This window comes from Trichechus manatus, unplaced genomic scaffold (genome assembly GCF_000243295.1).
Source record: "Trichechus manatus latirostris isolate Lorelei unplaced genomic scaffold, TriManLat1.0 scaffold00060, whole genome shotgun sequence".
Classification (NCBI taxonomy): Eukaryota; Metazoa; Chordata; class Mammalia; order Sirenia; family Trichechidae; genus Trichechus; species Trichechus manatus.
The window spans coordinates 5556434-5573650 of NW_004443996.1; the positions used below are offsets into that span (position 1 = coordinate 5556434).

Below are 17217 nucleotides of genomic sequence, written 5' to 3' on the forward strand. Positions count from 1 at the left end.
GGGACACAAATAACTACATTTTTTGCCCGTTCAGAGAGGCCTATCCACATACCTCTTCCCTAGACCTCCTTGTCACCAATTTTTCCACCATGTTCCTTCCACGTCCCTGAACATCCAGCCAAAGAACTGGCCACAGCATATGAATTGATACATACTCATACCTCTGGCTATTTCTCTTTCCAAGTGAAACAAATAACCGGGTGCACTGCTCAAAGTTCTGACCACTATGAGGATTTCCCTTCACCACTGCCCTTCAGGAAAGTCCCAGAAAGGGGCTTTGTGCTGTAGTGTTCACTTTTGAGTGATGCCTGCATATTGCAGTGAACCGTCTGTAAACTAGGCCTGAGTTTTCTCTTCCTCAGTAAACTGATTTTAGGGAACTCCTCATGAGGCTGTAAGTGCAGGATGGGAGAGAGAAAGTAATGTAGCAGGAGTGGGGATGATGGGCTTTTGGGACACTTCCTCATGTAACTTATTTTTGCCTTTAGGGCCTTCTCTAGACCAGTCGTGTATATACCACCTCCATTTGATGATGAAGTGCTGCTGTGCATGTCCAAATTTATGACCTTGTGGATAAGACAACATCCAGTTAATGATGGCCAGCTCAGATTGCATGGTAATTTTGTGGCCCATGGTTAAAGATTCAGTCTCTACTAAGGGCCAGTAGCAAAGACAAAAGCTGTTTCTCAAAAGGAGAGTAGTTGTCTACAGAGGATGGCAGGGCGTTACTCCAAAATCCTAAGGGTCTGTGCTGTGATTCACCAGTAGGGACCTGCCAAAGACTCCAAACAGCATCTTTATCCACCACTGACATTTCAAGCCAGATCATATGGCCCTAGTTAGTGAAAGAACAGCTTGTGTGGTAGCCCAGACCTGTTGTAGAGCCTTCTCTTATTCTTTGCTTCACTCAAAACTAGCAGCTTTCTGGGCCACTTGGTAAATGAGGTGGAATAGCACACCCAAATGAGGAATATGATACCTCCAAAATCCAAAGAGGCCCACTAGGTGTTGTTCCTCCTTTTTGTTGTAGGAGGGGCCAGAATCAACAACTTATTCTGCACCTTAGAAGGGATTTCTCAACATGCCCCAAACCACTGGATGCCTAGAAATTTTACTGAAGTTGAAGGCCCCTGAGTTTTTGTTGAGTTTATTTCCCACCCTCAGGCATGCAAATGTCTTACCAGTATGTCTAGAGTAGTTGCTACTTCTTGCTTACTAGGTCCAATCAGCATGATGGTATGAAAGTAAAGTAGTAGCATGATGTTTTGTGGAAGGGAAAGGTAATCAAATCAAGGTCCCTGCAGATTAAATTATGACATAAGGATGGAGAGTTGATATACTTCTGTAATAGGACAGTGAAAGTATATTACTGGCCTCACCAGCTGAAGGAAAACCACGTCTGGTGATCTTTACTAACAGGAATCTAGAAAAAGAGCATTAGCTAGATCAGTAACTTCGTACCAGGTACCAGGAGATGTGTTAATTTTCTCTTATCAGTGAAACCACATCTGGAACAGCTGCAGTTGAAGTCACCACCTGGTTAAGTCTACGGTAATCCACTGTCACTACAAGGTCCATCTGTTTTCTACATGGGCCAAATAGGCAAGTTGAGTAGGTATGTAGAAGAAATCACACCTCCTGCACCTTTGAAGTCCTTAATGGTGGCACTGATCTCTGCAGTCCCTCCAGGAATGCAGGATTGCTTTTGGTGTACTATTTTCCTAAGTAGTGGCTTCCACTTGGTCTTTGCTACCATAATAGCCTTCACTCCATATGCCAGGGAACCAATGTGGGGATTCTGCTGGTTGCTGAGTGTGTCTATTCTAATTATGCATTGTGGAACTGAGGAAATCACTACAGGATGGGTTCATGGATCCACTGGACCCACTGTCAGAGGGACCTGAGCTGTAATTCCATCGATCACTTGATGTGGGCAATTTGTGTCTTCTCTCTTTTTGTCCTGCTTAACCTGACTAGAAGTTTTACAAATTCTATTGTTCTTCTCAAAGAATCAGCTTTGGTGTTTTGGTTTATTGATTTTCTCTATTGGATTTCTTTTTTTAATTGTACTTTAGATGACAGAGCAAGTCAGTTTCTCATTTAACAATTAATACACATATTGTTTTGTGACATTGGCTACCAACCCCATGGTGTGTCAACACTCTCTCCTTCTCAACCTTGGGTTCCCCATTACCAGCTTTCCTGTCCCCTCCTGCCTTCTTGTCCTTACCCCTGGGCTGGTGTGCCCATTTAGTCTCATTTGTTTTATGGGCCTGTCTGATCTTTGGCTGAAGGGTGAAGCTCAGGAGTGACTTCAGTACTGAGTTAAAAGGGTCTCTGGGGGTCTGTTGTATTTCTGTTTTATATTTCATTATTTTCAGTTTTGAGTGTTATTATTTCCTTTCTTCTCCTTCCTTTGGAGCCCTGGTGGCGCAGTGCTTAAGAACTTGGCTGCTAACCAAAAGGTTGGCAATTTGAATCTACCAGCCACTCCTTGGAAACCCTATGGGGCAGTTCTACTCTGTCCTGTAGGGTTGCTATAAGTCGGAATCAACTCAACAGCAGCGGGTTTGGGTATTTTTGTTTTTTGGTTCTCCTTACTTTGGGTTTCACTTGCTTTTTGTTTTTGGTTTCTTAGAGGCCAAAATTATTGATTTGAGAACTCTCTTCTTTTCCAGTGTAGGAGTTTAGTGTTATAAAATTTCCCTCTGAGTACTGTTTTAGTGTCATCATATTTTTTTTTAATTAGTGTTGGCTTGATATATCTTTTTCCATCATTTTACTTTAACCTGTTTGTGTCTTTATGTTTAAAGTGAGTATCTTGAGGCAGCATATAGTTGCCCTTCCTTTTATCAAATCTGAAAATCTTATGCTTTTTAATTGTTGTGTTAGACTTTTTTACATTTAATGTGATTATTGATAGAGTCGGGTTTAAATCTGCTGTTTGCTTTCTATGTGTTTCTATGTGTTTCTTTGTCCTCTTTTTTTTGCCTTCTTTTCAATTCATTTTTTTATAATATTTTGTATATGTTGATGGATTGTTACATATAACATTTTGTTGTGTTATTTTAGTAATTGCTTTAGGATTTATAGTATAAATCTTTAACACTGGGGTCAGCAAACTATGGCCCTTAGGCCAAATCTAGCCAGTCACCTGTTTTGTTAATAATGTTTTATTAGAACACAGCTACACCCACTTACCATTTGTATTTCAGTGGCAGAGTTGTGTAGTTGCAGCAGAGACTGTAAAGTTTGGAAACCTGAAAATATTTACTATTTGGCCCTTTACAGAAAAAATTCACTGGCCCCTGTTTTAACTCATCCCTGTCTATTTTCAAGTGATATTATAGTACTTCATGTGTAATGTAACAACCTTACAGCAGTATACTTTAATTTCTCACTTCCCTGCCTTTGTGCTTTTCCTTTATTACGTTTTGCAATACATTATTGTTATTTTTGCTTTAAGTAGTCAGTTATCTTTTAAAGAGATTCAAATAATAACAAAAAAAAGTCTTTTATATCATCTATGTAGTGTCATTTTCTTCTGCTTAAAGAACTTCCTTTAACATTTCTTGTTGAACAGCTCTGCTGGTGATCAGTTCTTTTAACTTTTTTTTTGGTATGCAAAAGTCTTTATTTTGCTTCTGTTTTTGAAAGTTATTTTCACTGGATCAGGAATTCTAAGTTGACCATTTTTGTCTTTCAGTACTTTAATGCTGTTGCTCCACTATCTTCTCACTTGCATTGTATGGATTAAAATCTTCTGTCTTTTGTCTTTGTTCCTCTGTAGACAATGTGTCTTATTGTCTTTGCCTTCTTTTAAGGTTTTCTCTTTATCATTGGATTTAAGCAATTTGAATATGATCTGCTTTGGTATAGTTTTCTTTATGTTTTGTGTGTTTGGGATTCATTGACTGGGAACCGTGGGCTTACAGTTTTCATCAAATTTGGAAAATTTACTTTCATTATTTCTTCAAATATTTTTTCTGTCTCTCCCTTTCTTTCTTCTCATTACCAGTCTTAAATATATATATATATATATATATATGTATGTATGTATCTATACATATATGCATATATGTTGTTACTAGGTGCCATCGAGTTGGTTCCGACTCATAGCAACAATATGTACAACAGTGTGAAACACTGCCTGGTCCTGCACCATCCTCACAATCTTTGCTATGTTTGAGCCTGTTGTTGCAGCCACTGTGTCAGTCCATCTCGTTTAGGGCTTCCTCTTTTTCGCTGACCCTGTACTTTACCAAGTATGATGTCCTTCTCCAGGGACTTGTCCCTCCTGATAACATGTCCAAAGTAAGTGAGGTGAAGTCTTGCCATCCTCGCTTCCAAGGAACATTCTGGCTGTACTTCCTCCAAGACAGATTTCTTCATTCTTCTGGTAGTCCATGGTATATTCAGTATTCTTCACTAATACCATAATTCAAATGAATCAATTCTCATATATGTATATGAAAAGGAGGAAGCCCTTCAACGAGATGGACTGACACAGTGGCTGCAACAATGGGATGAGACATAGCAAAGATCGTGAGGATGGTGCAGGACCAGGCAGTGTTTCGTACTGTTGTACATAAGGTCACTATGAGTCAGAACCAACTCGATGGCACCTAATACACACACAAACACATACACAAACACACACATTCACAGATGTATATATGTATGTATGATTTCTTAAAGTTGTCTCAGTTCACTGATAAACTGATAATGTTTGTTTTTTTCAGGGCTTTCTCTCTCTCTCTGTCTCATTTTGATAATTTTCGTTGTTCTGTCTTTACATTCATTAATCTTCTGCAATATCCAATCTTTCCTTAATCCCATCCGTTACATATTTATTTACAGACGTTGTAGTTTTTATCTCTAGAAGTTGATTTGCCTCTTGTTTTTACTTCTTTCTTGTTTCTACTTAGCATGCTAAATCTTTTCTCTATCTTCTTGAACATACGAAATACAGTTATAAAATTTAAAATATACTTTTCTACTAATTATATCATTTTTGTCGTTTCTGGGTTTATCGAGATTAATTGATTTCTCATTATGGGTCTTATTTTCCTACTTCTTTACATGCATGGTAGTTTTTTATTGGATGGCAGATATTGTGAATTTAATTTTTTACATGCTATTTTTTTATTTATAAATTGTATTGAGCTTTGTTCTGGGATGTGATTACATTTCTTAGAAACACCTTGATCTTTTTGGTTTGTTATGTGGGTTTGTTGTTTGGAAACAGAACAGCATTTAGTCTAGGGTTAAAGTTTCCTCAATACTATAGCATGACCCTTCTTAGTACTCTAACAAACACACTGTGAACTGTGAGGTTTTTTACTTTAGCTTGTGGGAGTGGGCCTATCGTGGTCCTTTGTGAACTCTGCGGATTCATTGTTTCCTTTTCTTTTTTCATTATGGTAAGTATATGTGTAAAGAAAATTTTTGTCATTTTAATATTTCTTACATGTACAATTTAGTGACATTAATTACATTCATCCTACTGTTCAATCATTGCCATTTTCCATTTCCAAACCTTTCTGTTACCCCTAACAGAAGCTCAGTGTTCCCTAATCATCAGTGAGTCCCTCTTTCCCCCTCCTTACCACCCATCCTTGGTAACCACTAATAAACTTTGGTTTGTATATACTTTTCTATTCCAGATAGTTCATATAAGTGGAATCATACAATATCTGTCCTTTTGAGACTGATTTATTTCACTAAGCATAATGCTTTTAAAGTTAATCTATGTTGTAGCATGTATCAGGACTTCATTTCTTTATGAGTGGTTAATATTCCATTGTTGTACATACCATATTTTGTTTATCCACTCATCTGTTGACTGACATGTAGGCTATTTCTACCTTTTATACATTGTAAATAGTGCTGCATTGAACATTGATGTACAAGTGTCAATTTACATTTCTGCTGTCAGTTTTTTGGGGGTATATACCTAGTGGTGGAATTGCAATGGCAATTCTATGTTTAACTTTTTGAAGAACTGCCAAACTGTTTTTCACAGTGACTGTACCTTTTTACAATCCCATCAGCAGTAGGTGAGGGGTCGGATTTCTCCACATCCTCACCAACACCTGTTGTTTTCTGCCTTTTTTTTTTTTTTTAAATCATAGCGGATTGTTCTTTCTTTTAATCTTTTTGGATTGCTCTTTTCCTGGACTCACGTAGATCCTCAGATCCATACCTGGCAATTTTTTGATTGAATGACAGACATTGTGAAATTTACCTTGGTAGGTGTTGGGAATTTTGTATTCCTATAAATTGTTGAGTTTTGTTCTAGAATGTGGTTAAGTAACGTGGAATTAGTTTGATCCTTTCAGGTATTTCTTTTAAATTTTGCTAGTCTGGAACAGAGGAGCATTTGGCTGAGGGTTAATTTTGTTCCACTAACTGATGTAAAACCCCTCTAAATACTCTATCCAATGCCCTGGGAATTATGAGGATTTCTGCTCTGCCTGGTAGGAATAGGAACTATTCTTGTCCTTGTGTTAGTTTCGTGGATTGTTCCCTCAAATCCTTTCAGTTAGTTCTTTTCCAGGTTTTGGGTAATTTATTCACTCACATGCACTGAGCATTGCTTTGCTGAATACTTTAGGGGGACTGTCTACATATCTCAAGAATTCTCTCTCTGTGCATTTCTCTCTTCTCTGGTACTCTATCACTAGACTCAGCTCTGACTCTTCAACTCAGGAAGTCTTCTGGGCTACACCTGACTTAGCCCTCTTTGCAATGCTGCATAGAAACTCTTCCCAGGTAGTAAGCTAAGGCAATTGTAGGGCTCACCTCATTTGTTTCACTGTCCTTTGTTGCCTGATGTCCACTGTCTTGAAAAGTGTTGTTTAATATATTTTGTCCTGTATTTTAGTTGTTTCAGGTGGGAGATTAAATCATGTCTCTGTTTATTTCATTTTGTCTTGAAGTGGTAGTCTGGGAGTAGCATTTTAATTGGGTAATAGTGGTTCAACATCTTCCAGAATTTAAAATGGTGAGTGTGGGGGAACTGTGGTTGAATCCCAGAACTCTAGAACTTGCTATGAAAAGGAATAGTGTAGTTCTGGGATGCTAGTCAGTGCTTAAGTGGCTAAGGTCTCTGGCTTATATCTGTCTACCTCCAGTGCAGAATGTGCCATGCATGAGCATAGACTGTGATCTTGGTATATTGTTCATTTTAGAACAGAATTCAGTGTGTAGTAGGGTATATCTAGAACCCTTCCAAGGAATGTCTTTAAAGGACTTTTGTAAAAGCTGGTCTCCAGGCATAGAAGAACAACAGTAAAACAAGGCTGAAACATTCATGATTTCTTGTGTTAGATTCTAAAAGTATCAAGAATGTGTTTGAGAAATACTTACTTGTAGTCATTTCTAATTTTTTTTTAAACTCTTCAGACCTCCATTCTCGATGTGGGACTATCTAAACCCATACTAGCACAGAGATGCAGTCAGTAAGTTTTGATTCCTAAATCTGGAATATTAGGTAAGAGCAAGCATTTTAAATGCATTTCCCAAAAGGCAATAAATTAGTATATTTGTCAAATAGGCTTTTAAAAATTTATATAAAGGTTACTTCTATAGACAGCCTTTTAATAAGTAGTAGTTTATTTATTATACTTCACTTGTGTGTAAAAATATTATTATTTTTGAAGCATCCAGAATGAGGGCTTATTCTTTATGCCTTAGAAAAAGACTTTAAAAATACAATTTTTGTGTTAAAAATTCGTAATATATGTGATAGATATATTTATTTCCTCACAGGACAAAATATATGACATAACGCAAGGCATTGGACATCATATGTATGTATGTGTGTACATGTGTCTGTACACACACACACACACACATTTTAAAGTAAAAAGTACCTCCCTAAATTTCTCTCCCCCAGAATACACAAATACACATACCTCTTAAGCCATGCCTTACTTTGATAATATCAAGAAAATATAGTGGTTGACTATTGCTGTGAAGCTGTCAGTTCTTCCAGAGTGAATTTGTAGTCTTAACAAAATTAGAAAGAGAGTCCTAATAGGAATTTTTGTTTGGAATTGACAGACTGATTTTACAGTTTATCTGGAAAAGTAAACAAGTGAGAACTAAGAAATTTTAAAAAATAAAAACACCCTACCCTTGCCCTGAAACCCATAGCTGTAGAGTTGATTCCGACTGATAGAGACCCTATAAGACAGGGTAGAGCTGCTCCACAGAGTTTCCAAGGCTGTAATCTTTAAGGAAGCAGATTGCTGCATCTTTCTCCCATGGAGCGACTGGTGAGTTTGAACTGCCAGCTTTTTGGTTAGCAGCCAAGAGATTAACCACTACACTGCCAGGGCTCCTACCTTTCCCTACTACTTGTTTAGAACTTTATGAAGCTGCTATCAGCAAGATATCATAGTATCAATACAAGATTAGACACATACTGTATGGCTCACGAATATCATGGCATATATGACTTACCACATATTATTATGATAAAGGAAAATCATAACTCAGTCAAAAAGAGATTGATTGTTCAGTAAATAGTATTCAAGAAATTGGCTAGATATTTCAGAAAAAAATTGTTTTAAAGCATCATCTCTACCATATATGAAAATACATTCCACTTACATTAAAGAGCTAAATCTTGAAAAACAGTTATCCTATAAGAAAATACTGAATATTTAGTTGACTAATGGGAAAATATTTTCAGCTAATATGATGGAGAACTCACTTTTTTAATATTTAAAAAGCTTGTACCAATTGATAAAACAGTAAGTCAATAATAGAAAATAGGCAAAATATTTACTTGATAATTCATGAAAAAATAGAACAACCAGGTGATATTAAAACAATGTTCAGTCTAAGAATTAAAATTTAAAACAAAATTGGTAACCTTTTTATATCAAATTTGAAAAGTTTATTTAAGGGTAATATTCAATTCTATTATGGATGTGGTAAGACAAATGCTTTCATAACCGCTGTTGGGAGTAGAAATTATTGTAATCTTTTTGGAAAATAAATTTTTGCTGTATATGTCAAGAACGTTTATAATGATTTATGCTCCTTGACCCAGTATTTTTCTGTTATGTTTCTTAAAATTTTATTCTAAGGAGAAATCATAAATGTCAGTAAAGTTTTATGCATATCACAGAGTTATTTAAAATAGTGCAAAACTGAAACTAGCCTAAATGTCCAGAAGGGGGAATGTTTAGGTAAATTACAGTGAATGAGTATGGTTGATATTGTGCAGCTGTTCAAAACAGTGTTTCTAAATAAGTTTTAAAAGATATGGGAAAATGTTTATGATGTAATATTAAGTGAAAGAAAAGGAGACCACTAAATAATATATATAGTATGACCTCAGCTCTGTTAAAACACACACACATACATATACATAAATGAACAATTTGAAGAACAGACAACTAAAGATTAGCAGTGCTTATTTCAGGGTACTAGAGTTTTGGATGATTCTTATTTTTGAGGGGAGGGGATATATGGGTAGGATGAATAATGATTAGAGAAGTATTTTTGAGAATAAACCTAAAACTTCAAAAAAAGTTTTATCATAGCATATGGCAGAAGGAGTTTCTGGGGAAGAGGTAGTTCTTATGAACAAGTACAAAACCCACAGCCCAACCAGTTACCGTCAAGTCGGTTCCAACTCGTGGTGGCCACATATGTGTCAGAGTAGAACTGTGCTCCATAGAGGTTTTACTGGCTGAGATTTCAGAAATAGATTGCCAGGCCTTTCTTTTGAGGCACATATGGATGGAATCGAGCTTCCATCTTTTCAATTAGCTGCCAAGTGCACTAACTGTTTACACCACGCAGAGACTCCAGGGACAAGTATAACTGAGTTTAAATCCTAGGTCTGCTTCTTACAAGCCTATATTTTTTGAGCAAGTTACTTAACCACTCTGAATCTGCTTCTAGATATGTGAAATGGTGATAATACCTACTTCATAGGGGTGTTTGTAAGATTATAACATAATGAATATAAACTGCCTGGCACATAATTAATTGAACCTGGCACTTAATGGCTACTTAGTAAGTTTTTTCTTCGCCTTCTTCATGAGACAGCTTCATGACGAGATGATAGGTTTTCCATAGACTGTGACCTAGGCAAAGTTCCTTCCTTAGCTTAGAATTTCAAAAGATTTTTATTTACGTTTTTTTTTTGTGTGTGTGTGTGTGTGTGTGCTAGCTCTCAGTGAATATTTTGATTATCCTTCCTCAAAAGTTAAATAAGAAATGTTTTTGTTTTTAATAAAGTCTCAAGTGAAAATAATGTTCTTATACTTTTACCATTATTGTATTCAAAAGAACTTTCTTGAAACTTGGGTAATGAACAATCTTTTTCTATAGATCACTTTTAAAAGTAGATAGGATGTGGAAAGTTATCTTTACTTATGCTCTGCAGTTTTACTAGTAGCCTTAATCTGTAGTGTATAATGCAGTGAACATAACTCCAAATGGGCAGGTGGGTTGTAAAATCTTTATGATATTTTATTCGGATTTTGAGCCTTCCCAATAACCAAGGGTTTCATTTTTTAATGAAAATAGCTAATTTCTAGAAAAATGTTTTTGCCAATCTGAAGCCCTTGAAAAATCTTGAAAATTACAGCTAATGGTTGAGTAGTACCCAATGGTGTATTTAAATTAACACTCATTTATGAAATGAATATAGGCATAAGCCTATAATAATAATAACTCATAATTGCATGCATAACATTTCACAGATTACAAAGCTTCCCCTCCTCCCATAATCTAGTTTGATTCTCACAAGAACCTTGTTAGGAAGATACAGAAAATGCTATTATCCCTATCTTACAGATTTAGAAACTGAGACTCAGTGCTAAGTGACTTGTCTAAGGTTACACTGCTAATTCTCATTCCAAGTCCAGTGCTTTTTTCACTTCATCATAGCAGCTCAATTCTCAAGCCCAAAAATGTTGAGGAATACAGTGCCAATGAACTCATATACTTCACTAGCAGATGAGGCCTGGAACAACCCTTGAGGTCAGAAATGAGTTTAGAATTGTGTATAGTACTAGGATTACTAATTTAACAACTTGTATTTGTATATTAGAAGCTTTGAGTTAGTAGAGCCGCTAAAAGTAAAATTTGTAAGAAGTGATAGTAGACAGTGAAAGACAAAATAGTAGAAATAGTGGAATTATCAGCTCTAAAACAAAATGTTCTATATACTTCAAATATATAGGGAATCACTATATTTTAGCAGAGTACTAAAATCGATTTTGGTATTATGGCATTTAGTCATTTAAAAAAAGGTAAATCCTTTACAGTGATTCAATGTAAGAACGTATGCAAACTATATACTATTTAGGAAGATTTACATTAAAAATGGTTAATATTGAAGAAGTGGATTCTTAATGAAGTTAGTTTCATCTATCTAGAAACCTTACTTCTCTGGTATACCCTGTAATTATGCCAGCAGATAATAATTTGTTATGCATATTTTGTTATTATTTACCTAGCTTTATATGTCCACTGGTTTTTAAAAAAGTAAATTTTTTAAATATTCACTATTTGAAAGAAATATCAAATGATAAATTATTATTTCATTCTAGGTTCTGTTTACAGAGGAAGACGTGAAATTCTACCTCGCAGAACTGGCCCTTGCTTTGGATCATCTGCACCAATTAGGAATTGTATATAGAGACCTGAAGCCAGAAAAGTAAAGCTGTATTCTCCTCTTGTACCCCTGTTGTCTGTACTTCTTTAACTACTGTTGGCATTCTCTACTAAGTCATTTATTTTAAAGATTATGTGAAATTATATATGAATTACATAACTATATGAAATTTATTCATAAAAAGTAATCTTCATACATCCATCGATTTTAAATTAATTAAAAAATTTCTGATGTGTCAAATAGATATTGACCTATTGTAAGTTTATGATGTTTTTTATGTAAATGTTTCACATAAACTATTATATTACATCTTATTTAATGTGAATTTTGATTTCCAGCATTTTGCTTGATGAAATAGGACATATCAAGTTAACAGGTATGTATATTTTCTTATCATACCTTAAGAGACCAGTGTTTTATATCTTTCTTTATTTTAGTATATATTTTTAAGCCTGTTTTCTTTCTTTCTTGGTTTGATTTACATTTTATTTATTGATTTTAGTGAACTGAAGTTCACTTGAAGGTTAGATAAGTCTCAATATATTCTAATTGTAATTTAAAAAATATATACAGTATAGTCACTATTCTATTTAAGAAATGACATTTGGTTTTCTAGGTAAGGTATATCATCTTAGATTCAGTCTATACTGAATGATTTATTGTAAGTAGTCATAACATTTGAAATATAGTGTATTGTAAACTTTTAAACCATGAATTTCACAATCAGAAGTTTATTTTGCTTTTTATTTGTAAATACATTTATTTTATTCTGTTTTGTTTATTGAGAGTGTACTATGTATAACACACTGTGTTAATTCTCACAGCACTCTTAGACTTAAAGTATCCTTATTATACAATTTTTTAAAAGAATTCTTTATTTTGAAATAATTATAGGCTCACAAGAAGTTGCAAAAATAGTACATAGAAGTCTTGTGTACACATCACCGAGCTTCCCCCAATGGTGACATTTTACAAAACTGCAGTATTTTATCAAATGAAGGAAATTGATTGGTACAGTACAATTAACTGCACTATAGACTTTGATTTCACCAGTTTTTGACGTATTTATTTTTTATATGTCTTTGTGTATAATTCTATGACAGTTTGTCATTTATATAAATTTATATATCATGACCACATCAAAATACAGAACTATTCTACAACCACAAAGGAACTCCCTTGTGCTGCCGCCTTATAGTTATGCCCTTTCTACCTTTTCTTAACTCCTGGCAACCACTTACCTGTTCCACATCTCTCTAATTTCACCATTTAGTGAATGTTATATGAATAAAATGATACAACTGTTGCACTCCTAGGCATTAATCCTAGAGAAATGAAGACTTATATTCAAACCAAAACCTGTGCATGAATGTTCATGGTAGCTTTATTTATAGTAGCCCAAGACTGAAAAAGACCCAAATGTCCTTCAAAGAGTTAATGGTTAAACAAACGTGGTACATCCATACAATGAAATACTACTCAGCCATTGAAAGGAACAAACGGTTGATGTATCCATCCTGCAGCTTGAATGGATCTCAAAGGAATGATACTTAGAGAAAAAGCCAATCTCAAAAGGCTACATATGTTTTAAATAAATAGTAAAGTCTGTATTTTATGATCAGAATGTTAAAAGAGAACTAAAATGAAGATGTGGTCTTTACAGAAAATTTCAGATGAAAACAAAAAAACCAAACCTGTTGCCATCGAGTCGATTCTGACTCATAGTGACCCTATAGGACAGAGTAGAACTGCCCCACAGGGTTTCCAGGATTGGCTGGTGGATTTGAACTGCCAGCCTTTTGGTTAGCAGCTGAATGCTTAACCACTCTGCCGCCAGGACTCCTAAGTTGCTTTAGATTCCTCAGTATACTGCTTCAATGTAAAAATAACGTATCAAGCTGCTACCTTGAAAGATGAAACAGATATGACAAAATTCCAGTAAATTTTAGTGAATCTTATTGAATCGTAGCCTGATTCCCTTTTTAAGAAATTATATGAGTTCAAAGGAATTGGAAGCAGAGGAGGAAAAGAAAAAAATATGAAAAGATAACAATAGAGTTTTGAGACTATATAATGTCTACTTTTTATTTTACAGCAATTGAACTTTAATTGCGAAGCTAATTTATTATTCAATTTCTTTCATATTTTTCTTAATAAATTATAATTTTTTTGGTAAAGAATGAGAAAGGAAAATGAGAAAAAGAAAAAGAGCAGAATAAAACATACCTATATCTCTCTTCTACATTAAGGTTAATTAAGTGAATAATCATGTCGTCGTTTTATATTTAGTCTTGTAATTTGATTAAATTCTTCAAGTTATGCAACCATTCTCTCTGCCTTTCTCCCAATTATACCACCACCATTAACATAAACTCAATGCCCCTGAGCAAAAGTTCCCCCTCCCTCCCACCTCTGGTAACCACCATATATAATATTTGTCCTTTGGGGAGTGACTTATTTCACTCAGCATTATGTTTTCAAGGTTCATCCATGTTGTAGCATCCATCAGGATTTCATTTCTCTTTATGGCTAAGTTCCATCTTATGTATGTACCACATTTTGTTTATCCATTCATCTGTTAATGAATATTTTGGTTGTTTTACTTTTTGGCTATTATGAATAGAGCTTCAAGGAACATTGCTGTACAAGTAGTTGTTTGAGCCCATGCTTTCAGATCTTTCATGTCCTAGTTAGGTGTCCTAGTTATCTAGTGCTGCTATAACAGAAATACCACAGGTGAATGGCTTTAACAAAGAGAAATTTACTGTTTCACAGTTTAGGAGGCTAGAAGTCCAAATTCAGGGTTCCAGATCCAGGGGGAAGGCTTTCTCTCTCTGTTTGCTCTGGGAGAAGGTCCTTTTCATCAGTCTTCCCCTACTCTAGGAGTTTCTCAGTGCAGGAACCCAAAGTCCAAAGGACGCGCTCTGCTCCCGGCACTGCTTTCTTGGTAGTATGAGGTCCTTCATGTCTCTCTGAACACTTCTCTCTTTTATATCTCAAAAGAGGTGGCTTAAGACACAAACTAATCTTGTAGATTGAGTCCTGCCTCATTAGCATCATAGAGGCACGATTTACAACACATAGGAAAATCACATCAGATGACAAAATGGTGGACAATCACACAATACTATGAATCATGGCCTAGCCAAGTTGATACACGGTTTTGGGGGACACAATTCCATCCATAACATTCCACCTTTGGCCCCCAAAAATTCATGTCCTTGCCACATGTAAAACACATTCAGCCCATCGTATCATAGCAAGTGTTAAATCAACTCCAAGTCCAAAATCTCATCTTCTGCAAAATTCTTCTTCATCTGTGAAATCTAGAATACAAGTTACCTGCTTCCAAAGTACAGTGGTGGAACAGACACATGGTAGACATTTCCATTACAAATGGGAGAAATCGGAGGGAAAGAAGGGATGACAGGCACCAAGCAAATCAGCATAACACATTACATTAGCTCTCAAGGCTTGAAAATAATCCTCTGTTCTCTGAGACCATTTACACAATGGCCCTGCCCTCCAGACTCTAAGTATTCACCGCACTCTCCAGATTCTGAGTGGAGGCCCCTCAGCCCTGGGCTTCAGCTCCACCTTCCAGGACCACTGGAACAGCACCTTGGCTCCTTCACATTTGGGTGGCCTCATTCTCCTAGTCCATGTGAGTGGCAAATTCACACTTTGAGACCCCAGAGGTCATGGTCCTACCCTTTGAGACTAAGGCAGCTCTGCTTCCTGGTTCCTTGATGCCTCAGCCGATTGGGCCTCACCGTCCACATCTGCCCTGCTGTGGCAAGTGTTCCAAAGCTCTTTTTGCTCCACTGATAAGTGCTTGAAGGCACCCTACTCCACCTGTAAACTTCAGTCAGAAGGCACTCAGCTTTCTTGCTCTGAGGGTCTGCAAGCCTAGCTCCACCAATAAGTGCTCGGAGGCACCCCATTCCTTCTGGAAGCTTCCTGCACGAAGGCTCTCAGCTCTCTGGCTCACGCTGGTCTCCTGGTTCTGCTGCTGCTGTTTCTCTGTTGCTGCTTCTTGCTGTCTACACCTTCCGTAGTGTAACAGCTCTCTTTACTTCCTTCTGAATCCTCACCAGTATTGTCTCTGATGTCCATAATTCCACCAACAGTCCCTTCAAGGCAATCTAGGCTTTTACTATTAGACACTTAAAAACTCTTCCAGCCTCGGCCCTTTTACAGTTTCAAAACCGCTTCCACATTTTAGGTATCTGTCAGAGCAGCACCTTACTCTTCCAGTATCAAATTCTGTCCTAGTTATCTAGTGCTGCTATAACAAAAATACGACAAGTAGATGGTTTCAACAAAGACAGATATATTCTCTTACAGTTTAGGAGGCTAGAAGTCCAAAGTCAGGGTGCCAGCTCCAGGGAAAGGCTTTCTCTTTCTGTTTTCTCTAGGAGAAGGTCCTTGTCATGAGTCTTCCCCTGATCTAGGAGTTACACAGCACAGAACCCCAGGTCCAAAGACACAGCCTAATCTTGTAGATTGAGTGATGCCTCATTAACATAACTTCGCTGATCCCACCATATTAGCATCATAGAGGTAGGATTTACCAGCACATAGGAAAATCACATCAGATGACAAAATGGTGGACAGTCACATAATACTGGGAATCATGGGCTAGCCAAGTTGCTACACATTTTTGGAGGACACAATTAAATCCATAACATTAGGTATTTCAGAATACCTAGGAGTGGGATTGTTGGGTAATTTAAGAATGTCTTGTGTAGGCAGGATCTTCCCCAGTGTGCTTACGTTTATGCAGAATAATCTTATAAGAGGGACAATACCTTTCTTTTCTCCTGTCCTTTAAAAATCTTCCACACAAAAGGAATAGACAAATGTTTAGCAGACCACTCTGGAGTGGCAGTAGAATATTGAAAGACTGCTGGTATGACTTTGTGCTTTGAGTCTTACTGACCTCATATTGAGATTATGGTTGGAAAGCAGCAGATTGGCAGAATGAGAGAGAATATCCCAAAATATATGCATACTTACTAGTATATTCTTATACTGTCCTTGTGACTTACTTTTTTCCAGAAATCACCCCTCATATTTATAAAAACTAACTATGTAATATGGCTTTCTTGTTTTAGAAAAAAATGTTTGCTCATAATACCCCATTAAAAAATATAAATTGAATGCAGAATTGATTTCAACTGTGCTTACAGTAGTATATTTTCTGAGGAACATAATCCATGGGATATTGCTATAGAGGGAAGAGAAAATGTACAATGGCAGAAATTTAAATCACATAATATTTGATCTGAATAAGAGAAGAAAAATATATGTAAGAAAATAACTTTTAAGTCATTTTAAGGTTATTTGCAAATCATTGAGCTTATTTTTACCCGTAGCAAATACTTATAAAATTATTGTGTTCTGGGCATACGTTTGGAGCCCTGGTGGGGCAGTGGGTAAGAACTTGGCTGCTAACCAAAAGGCTGGCAGTTCAGATCCACCAGTCACTTCTTGGAAACCCTATAGGGGCAGTTCTACTCTGTTGTGAGTTGGAATAGGCTCCATGGCAATAGTTTTTTTTTTTTTTT

The 17217-nt window shown here is 36.2% G+C and overlaps 1 protein-coding gene across 1 annotated transcript in view; it reads left to right on the forward strand.

The window, feature by feature from the left end:
• Positions 1 to 17217, forward strand: part of RPS6KA6 (ribosomal protein S6 kinase A6) — a 237072-nt gene that overhangs the window by 160259 nt on the left and 59596 nt on the right. The window contains exons 7-8 of the mRNA XM_004378878.2: positions 11583 to 11689; positions 11986 to 12023. Of these exons, the coding sequence (XP_004378935.1) occupies positions 11583 to 11689; positions 11986 to 12023 (145 nt within the window). The remainder of the gene's footprint in view (positions 1 to 11582; positions 11690 to 11985; positions 12024 to 17217) is intronic.